This window comes from Galeopterus variegatus, unplaced genomic scaffold (assembly GCF_000696425.1).
Source record: "Galeopterus variegatus unplaced genomic scaffold, G_variegatus-3.0.2 Scaffold5556, whole genome shotgun sequence".
Lineage (NCBI taxonomy): Eukaryota > Metazoa > Chordata > Mammalia > Dermoptera > Cynocephalidae > Galeopterus > Galeopterus variegatus.
In genome coordinates, this window is record NW_007731667.1 from 99,317 (window position 1) to 108,592 (window position 9,276).

General features: G+C 42.6%; 1 protein-coding gene across 1 annotated transcript in view; it reads right to left on the reverse strand.

The window, feature by feature from the left end:
• SAAL1 (serum amyloid A-like 1) overlaps positions 1 to 2,314 on the reverse strand; it is a 27,470-nt gene extending 25,156 nt beyond the window's left edge. Inside the window, exons 1-2 of the mRNA XM_008589618.1 lie at positions 2,140 to 2,314; positions 681 to 794 (exon numbers count right to left, since the gene is read on the reverse strand). Coding sequence (XP_008587840.1) covers positions 681 to 794; positions 2,140 to 2,280 — 255 coding nt within the window. The 5' untranslated portion in view covers positions 2,281 to 2,314. The remainder of the gene's footprint in view (positions 1 to 680; positions 795 to 2,139) is intronic.
• Positions 2,315 to 9,276: the final 6,962 nt, after the last annotated feature.

A 9,276-nucleotide genomic window follows, 5' to 3' on the forward strand; every position in this document is an offset into this window, starting at 1 on the left:
AGACCGGTTCCCGCTCACTGGCTGAGCGTGGTGCGGGCGCAACACCGAGGGTTGCGATCCCGTTGCCGGTCCCCGGTACGGGCGTGACACCGAGGGTTGCGATCCCGTTACCGGTCAGTAAAAAAGACAAAAAGGAAAAAAAAAAAATCAGGAATCTATTGCAAAAATCCAAGTAATAAAATGAAAGATTATGTGAGTTATTTAATCTCTTTTTGTGTCTATTTTCTTACCTATAAAATAAGGATACTACCCAAATCACAGGGTTATTGTGAAGACAAATGGAATAATATACATGAAAATGCTTTTTAGCTATAAAGTACAATACAAATATTAAAATGTTATTATTGCAATTATATGTATGTAATTCATTCTTGTTCCTTCCTTCTAATATGGTGTTCTCACACCTAACCTGCTCTCCAATAAAAAGTTCTCTTTAGGTAGATAAGTATCAGAACTTTCCTGGGCTATATGTGTTCTCTCATTCAGGAGAGCTATATATTTAGCCCAAATCTAATGAGAGCTCAGACCCTCTACCCTCAAAGTTCAGCAGTTATAGCTCCTGGGCCCTCATTCCCTGTACCGCACTTGGGGATACAGAAAGTGACTGAACCTTTTTTAAAAATGCATTTACCACCTCCTCACCCAACAGACTTCCCAGAGTTTCATTTCCAACCATATACCTCATCCATTGACATATCCCATACTCTGCAAATTTCATTCTCCATTTCTTCATTAAGCTCCATCTGCTGCTCCTCATCACCTGAGCTGGATTTGGTGTTTCCAGGGCTAACAATCTTCGGAAACACAAAGGAAGAAAAGATATGAATGAAAGTTGTCCAGAGTACTCCTCAAGTAATAGTATCCCATAATCCTTTAGAAGTCACAAAGTGACTATAGCCTCAAAGCATCTTGTTTAACAAATTAACGCCTTGCGTAGAATTACCCATTAATATTCATGGGGTAAATACCGTTGGTAGACACTGGAGTAGAAATACAAGGATGAATAGAACATAATCCCTTGCTTTCAAGCAGTTTAGGATTTAGTGGGGGGTAACTAAGTCACAACAGAAAAGGCTAAATAATTCAACTGAATTGTGGACAAAGAGTTGTGGAGCAAACACGATGGACAAAGACCTATTGCTGGGAGAAGATGGGGGTCACTTCTATTAGGAGGTGATATTTTAGCTAAATCTTGGAGTGAAAATAGGAGTTTGTCAGGTGAAGAAGAGAAGAGCATTCAGAGGAAAGTGTAGTTCAGATTTAAGAAAGGACGGGGATTGGTGAACTGGTCTAGTATTGACGGAACACAGCGTATCAACGGGCAGATGTATCTGGAAATGCTGCAAAGAGCCCTGGATTCCAAACTAAGAAATATGCATTTTTCTCCTATAGGCAAAGGAAACTAAAAGAAGTTTCATGAACATCGTTTTTCTAAAAAAGAAAGATTATTCTGGCAGCTGTGTATTAAATGGACAGGAGAGGGCAGAGGTTTGGAAGCAGGGAAATGTGATTAGAAGAAAACACATTTACTGAGACCCTCCTATAAGCCAAACACCATGCTAAGCATTCTATGGCCATTGCAATCTAACTTAACCTACACAATAACCCTACATACAATAATATAGGTATTATCATCTTATTTTATAGAAATTGAGAGAGAAATCGGGGCTCTGAGAGGTTAGGTGACTTGCCCCAAATCACGCAGGTAGTAGGGATGAACCGGCGTTTCTAATATCAGAGCTGTATGACTCCCAAGTCACCATTTATTCTACTACCACAGAAGTCCATGAAATATAAATATTACGACCTGGGCCTCAGAAATGACAATGGGGATGGGGAGCAAGCCTCGAGTAATGCACTTATATGGCCATATACTTTGGTGGAATTGGCAATAGTAGACTATGATAACCGCAAGCATTCCAGCAGCCCTGCCATTCCACATCCCTTTGTGTAGAGGGCAGTGGAGTGGCTCCAGGCAGTTTGGGTGTCCAGAACCGGAGGCGTGAGGCCCCGCAGCGCGCCTCTTGGGAGGGGTCATCGTGGGGATGGCGGCTCCAGGGGAAGGGGCGGCTGCCAGAGGCGGGGCCGGGGTTCCTGGGGGATGCAGGGAGAGCCCACGAATGACGCGAATTTCCACACCTGGATGAGCCCGCTGAGGACGCCGAAGAGCCAGTGCTTGCTGTAGACCGTGCTCCCTATGCAGTCTGCCCCCGCAGCCACATCCTCCTCCTCCCCATCGTCTCGACTCCGCGGCGGCGGCGGCGAGGGATTGCGATCCATGACTCCGCCACGAACAGCGCGCCGCACCCGGGCCGGAAGCCGCGGAGGAGGCCAGAGGAGCGAGAGCCTCCTCGCGTTAGAGAGCCCGGCGCGGCTCCCGCCCCAGCGCCCCTGAGGACGCCGAAGAGCCAGTGCTTGCTGTAGACCGTGCTCCCTATGCAGTCTGCCCCCGCAGCCACATCCTCCTCCTCCCCATCGTCTCGACTCCGCGGCGGCGGCGGCGAGGGATTGCGATCCATGACTCCGCCACGAACAGCGCGCCGCACCCGGGCCGGAAGCCGCGGAGGAGGCCAGAGGAGCGAGAGCCTCCTCGCGCTAGAGAGCCCGGCGCGGCTCCCGCCACAGCGCCCCCTGCTGCCCGGAGCCCGGCAGGCCTCAGGCCCAGCCCAAATGGCTTGATTTCCCCCACCCAACCCTACCCAAAACCCCGGCACAATTATACTCCTGTTCACCCTCACTTGATCAGATATCCCCTTTCTCCAGCAGCTCTTAGCCTGATTGGAGAAAGAAAGGGAAGGGGGGATGGAGCGGGTAGAGAACAGGCCAGTGTCTCTGGTACAGATGTGAATCTTAAAACTATTGGACCTATTCCGCTCGCCTTCTGGCTCGAGAATCCTCTGATCTCTGGCCACCTTTGCCATTCTTAAAGACATCCAGGTACGGTTGGAATCCTGGGAAAGACAAAGTCACTTGTAAGAATGCCAATTTTCCAGCTCCCCGTAATTCCTGCTTCTAATTAGTTCAACGGTTCTCAACCTCAGACCCTACGCTCCCCGAACAAATATCTTACAATGCCCACTTCAATGTAATGAAATGAAATCTGTAGATGATATAACCTACTTCCACATGTAAGTTAAAAAATATAAATTGGATGCCTAACAAAAATGAAGAAGAAAAATTAATTAAAAAAATAATATGCATTGTAATATTTCAAATGTTCAGGCACAACTATACTAGAAGGCATAATGAAGATGTCTGATGTTTGCACATATACTTAGAATCACTGTGAACACAACAGTTACGAATACAGACTGATATAGGTGTGGTACCATGAAGGATGTGGCTTTTCAAAATCTTGAACAGATAATAAAATTTTGGGGTAAAATTTTTGCCAAAACAAAGTTCCAATATACACAGTAATACCATTTCTGGAAATTTTAAGGTCTGTAAAAACTGAGCAAAAAATAATCTGTGTTAACATATAAGATGCAATTGGGTCCTAGGCTCAAATAATTATGAACACATTTTATGGGCATAAGCAGACTCAGGTTTTGTGGGGACTGAATTATGCAATCTGAGGAGCACTCGTTAGGAAAAACAGTAAAAAATAACAAATATCAAATTAGATACAATAACATTTATTTATTTATTTATTTATTTTGGGGATGTGTGTTTGTGAGTGTGTGGCTGACTGGTACAAGAAATCTGAACGCTTGTCCTTCATGCTATATAACTAACTGAGCTAACCAGCCAGCCCCAAAAATATTTAGAATGGAAAAATATAACAACAAATTACAAATTTTAAATAGTTGACAAGTACTGCAACATCACAAACATCACAAAAGCCAGAAAATATCCAAATATTTTTAGTAATGACCAGCCCAACATACTTGTACAATTCTTTTTTAATATAATTTTTGCTAGGTTTTCCTAATCATTGTGCCAACCGAAAATGTCCCCAGAAGTAACCAAGAGCTCGAATAGAGATGGGAATGGGTGGAGTACTATCCCTTTTCAGAACTAGGGCATAACTAACACCCCAAAAACCACAATGCAGGGAGCCACCATGGCACAATGCCTCCATCACAGAGCTGTGGTGAGGACTACATGACATGCCTTGGGAAATGTAGTTGTTATGATTCTGTCACGTGTGTTCACTCTCCTCAGACTCCTCTTGGAACACGCACCAAATACCCCATAGACTGGCTGCTCAGCTTCCAATTTCTGTCATTACTGCTAATCAGCTCAGGGTCTGCACGTTTCCCAGCTCAGATACCTGAGAATGAGTATCTAGCCTACCTCAGAGGCTTGTTGTGATGATTAAATAAGATCATACAAGTAAAGTTCTGTGAGTTCATGAGAAAATGATTTGCCTTTTGTAGTGAACGATGAACGTTCTGTCTCTAATATTATCTCCTCTCCATGTGACCAGATTACATGAAGCCTGAAGTGGATGAACCTCTTGCTCATGGTTACCTCTAGGGGGAGTAAAAGCAAAGGATCGAGGTGACGGTCTTACAAGTATCTACATAAGGACAGGTAAAAATTGCCACCGAGCTCTATAAATAACAAACGTTACACGGAGGGTATCAGTGACCGACAGCACAAGAGTGTTACAATGTTGAATGCAGAACCTCCTGCAGAGGGAGACGTGGACTTGTCTTGCCCAGATCCCCTTGGAGGAGGGACTTGCTGCCCAGCTGCAGGGAAGCAGCTGCTCCCCACTGTCAGCTCTTCAGGGTTGGCTCAACTGCAGAAAGATTTTGCTCTTCCCAGGGCAACTCTGCTCTGATGACTGAGCAGTGGAGTCAAAGGAGATGGGGGTGGGGGTGGAGTGGGGAGTGTGGTACAAAGGCCTAGTCTGTTCAGCCTAATGTGGGACACTCTGGTGGGGACCACTCCCATCAAGGCTCCCGCCAGTTTGCCAGGGCCTTGCCAGGCCTGGAGGGCACCTCTACTGCGCTCTCTCCAGTCCTGCTCTTTCACCTGCTTTGTACAGGTATTGATCCCTAATAAACATCTTGTACCCCAAATTCTATGTAGCATCTGTTTCCAGAGAACCCAACTAGGACAGTAGGCACCTCTCATTCCCACCTCAGAGAAGGCATGTCTCATTCACCCCACTGAAGTATTTGAATCATCAGAGCGGCTGCAGTTCATTTTCAAGAGTATTTAGCCGAGTTGGAAATTGTGACTAGACCACCCAGAAGACATAGATCCTGGACATGTGCAGATAAATAACACAGACTTACACTGAAATTTTGGGTTGTGTCATTAATTGCTGAGCAATGTTTGTTTGGGTCCACTGGCTCTATGAAAATACAACCATACACTTGAAACTTCTGAAATAAAATTGAGCACTATCCTCAGTGGTAAGTCTTGGAGTAACATGGTGATGTGCCCTGATCAGACATGCCTTGCATAAAGAAGACTAAAAACCAAGAGTACTTAAATAATTGAGCAAAGAACAAGTATTGAGTGCCTAATATGTGCCAGGCACTATTCTAGGCAATGGGTTGTGGCAATGAAGACAAGAGAAAAATTCCACTTACATTCTGGTAGGGGAAGACAAGCAAACAGATAACTAAATATATACAATATGGCTGCTCCCTTAGTACATCAGTAGCCCCCAAAGAATCATGCCTCCTGATCCCTACGCCCTTGGGTGTGTTCTTCTCTCACTCACTCTGGCTGGGTCATGTAATTTCTTTTGGCCAATGGGACATCCACAATGTGACACAAGCAGATACTTGATAAGTGCTTGAGTGTACTGGGGTTTGCCCTCTTGGGGCACCACTGTGGGAGAAAGCCCAGTTTTGTCTCCTTAATGATGAAAGACCACATGGAGATAGAGACCTAGTAATCTCAGCTGTCCCAGATGGGCCCAACCCTCTAGCTGAATGCAGCAGCATAAATGAGGCCAGGTGAGACCAGCAAAAAACCTCCTAGCCAACTCTTAGAATTGTGAACTACAACAAAGCATTGTTGTGTTTAGTCACTAAGTTTAGGGATGGATTGTTACTACAGCAATAGATGACTAACTCAATATGTAAGAAGGTCATGGGTGCTGTAGAGAAAAAGAAAGCAAGAAAGGTGAGAGGGCTGCCATCTATCAATATTTATAACCCAGCATGCTCTTGGTACAGGGTGGGTACCTAGGTGAATGCAGCAGATCCCTAGGCCCATGCATCCTTGCATACGAGGTGACTTTATATATGATGGAAGTGGAATTGCAAAAAATGGCAACAATGATTAGTACTATTCAATGATTAGTACTAAGACACTAGTTAACCATATGGAAAAAATAAAAATAAAATTGAGTCTTCAACAAAAGTCAAATATGTGTGAATTGAAGAACTAAATATAAAAAGCAAAACTTGAATGCTTTTACATGAAACTATAGGCAACTCCTTTTATAACCTTAAAGATAGGATTTGTTTAAAATACTCAAACCAAAAGCTTTTATACAAAAAATCATTACATTTGCACTGTTGCTCACTATAAGTCAAGATAAACAGTTTTTAAAAAGCTTCAAGTTGGAAGAAGATATGTTCAATGTCTAACTGACATAGGTTTAGTATGCCTTTATACAAAAGATCATTACATTTGCACTGTTGCTCACTATAAGTCAAGATAAACAGTTCTTAAAAAGCTTCAAGTTGGAAGAAGATATGTTCAATGTCTAACTGACATAGGTTTAGTATGCCAAATAATAAAAAGTCCTATAAATCAGTAAGAAAGAGACAAACAACCCATTAGAAAAAGGAGCAAAATTTAGGAGCAGGCAATTCACAAAACGGGAAATAAACTGAAGGAAAAATATGAGGAGGTACTCAGCTCTCATTTATTAAAAATCAGAGAAATACAAATTAAGCTAATATGAATTACTATTTCACATCGACAAGGTTGGTAAAAAGTCTTTTAAGTCTGACAATTCCCAGCATAAACAGAATTGTAGAGAAATGGGAATGTTCATACACTGAAAGGGAACTTCACATTAGCACAGTTACTTTGCAGAACAATTTGTGAAGACCTAGTGTATTCCAACAGTGGCAGCCCATTAGTGAACTTTGAAATAAATTTAGTGAGTCATTGCCAGCATTTTAAAATCATACAGAATAGACTAGACCAGAACAAAAAACAGAAGAGGCCATGATGTCTACCAAATGTTAGCGTTGCTTCACGAAACTTTTGTTTTAGTTATACACAAACACAAAACCATAATCCTTGGTTATGACACACTCTCATATGTCATCATTATGCTGATACAATACTGATTTTTTTGAAATTAGAAAGCTGCTTTATTGTTGTCTGTTTTTGTTCCCAATGTCCCTTTTATTTTGATCCTGAATAAAAACACAAGTCAATTCATACCTTCTCCAGTTACTTTTTGATAAGTGATCAAAAGTGCTACAGTAATTTTAAGCCATAGGCTTGATGGCTTTCAGTTTATCTCAAAATGGTAACTAGATGGGAGGGGGAACAGGAGACAGGGAGAGGCTGGTAAATGGGTACAAAGTTGCCAGGTTACAGACAGACAGGAAGAATAAGTACTAGTGCTCTATGGTGACTTTAGCTAATAATGTTGCATTGTATTTCAAAACATCGGAAAAGAGGGTCTTGAATGTTATAACCGCAAAGAAATGATAAATGTTTAGGTGATAGGTATGCTAACTATTCTGACTGGATCATTTTACGATATATGCATGTATAGAAACAACAAACTGTATCCCATGAAAACATACAAATAAATAAATAAAAATGGTAAGAAAGAAATGATAAATGTTTAGGTGATAGGTATGCTAACTATTCTGACTGGATCATTTTACGATATATGAATGTATAGAAACAACAAACTGTATCCCATGAAAACATACAAATAAATAAATAAAAATGGTAACTGGAAAGTCCAGGTCCATGTAATGCGTGAAGCTTCTAATTCATTTAAAATGAAAATTTCTCTCCTTTTTTCCAGTGGGGCTCATTATTGAAGGACTCCTTTACTTTGGAGGGAGGTGGTGATGTTGTTTCCATCTCTCTGTTCCTCCCCACACAGATTGCCAGCTGCTCTTTCTGACTCCTCCTGGATTGGGAAGAAGGGCTGGAAGTGAGAGGGGTGGGGAAGGAAAATTCTTACTTGACTGGTATTTTCATAAAATGGTTGTATGGTCTCAGGGACTAGAGGCGTTTAAAGTTGATTTCGTGTGTGTGTGTTGTGGATTCTTCGCATGCACCCCTCTTCATCACTGGACATGTCCCTCTACAGTTCCCTTAACATGGTGACGCAATGTCCTCCAACTCGTTGCTCACTTCCTCCATGGCCCATTATTTCTCCCCCATCCCCACCATATGGACTCTCCATACGGACCATATGAGATTCATAGATTTGTTGTGAGGTGGTACATGGAATACATTCACTGAAGGAATGATTAAGCAAACTAATCTATGGAAAACAAAAAATACGTTTTATAAACTAAACTTCAGAACGATTGCTACTTAGAGCAAATGGTTAAGAATGCTGTCTCTAGCATCAAACTAGCAATGTGACTTGAATGTTATTTAAACTGTTTGTGCCTCTTCAAATTTCCTCGGCTCTAAATAAGGATAATTAAAACAAAATGATTCAATGGAATAAGATGAGAAAGCACTAGAACAGTGTGTGGCCCTAATCACCTTGTCACGATTGGTAGTGGTCACTATCACTGTCATTCTACTATTAACATGTGTTAGAGGAACTTGAAAGCCCCCCACAGGCAGACTGACACATTACCCACTGACTGACAAGGATGGCTGGTTTCTCAGAAGGCATGAACAAAGTGCTGTAGACTCATTCACTGTAACCCCGGGGTAAGGATTTAGGAGTGGACAGATCTCATGCAATGCGAAAGTGACATTCTATCATGGCCTGAACCAAGGAATGAGTAAAGAGAGAATGGAAATGGCTTTGAAAGGTATTTTTTAGTAACCATGGACAGTGACTGGTTAACACCTGTTCAGGAAGGATAGGATAGGGGAGAGAAAGGCTCCTGAGACTAGGCCTCCATGGCAGAAAAGAGACCTGAGGAACCCAGATTTTGGGGAAGCAAAGAAGGGGAAACGACAGAACTGACTGGAGAGAGACCTAGAAATAGTCCACTGTACCCAGAGATACCTGGGCCAGCAAGACCCAGTGGAGAGGGCCTAACTTTGGAGAGAAACTGTGTGGGGTGTCTGAGAACATCTCTCTCCAAGATTCCAAGATCCTCTGGGATTATACGAGAGGCATAACCTCAGGCT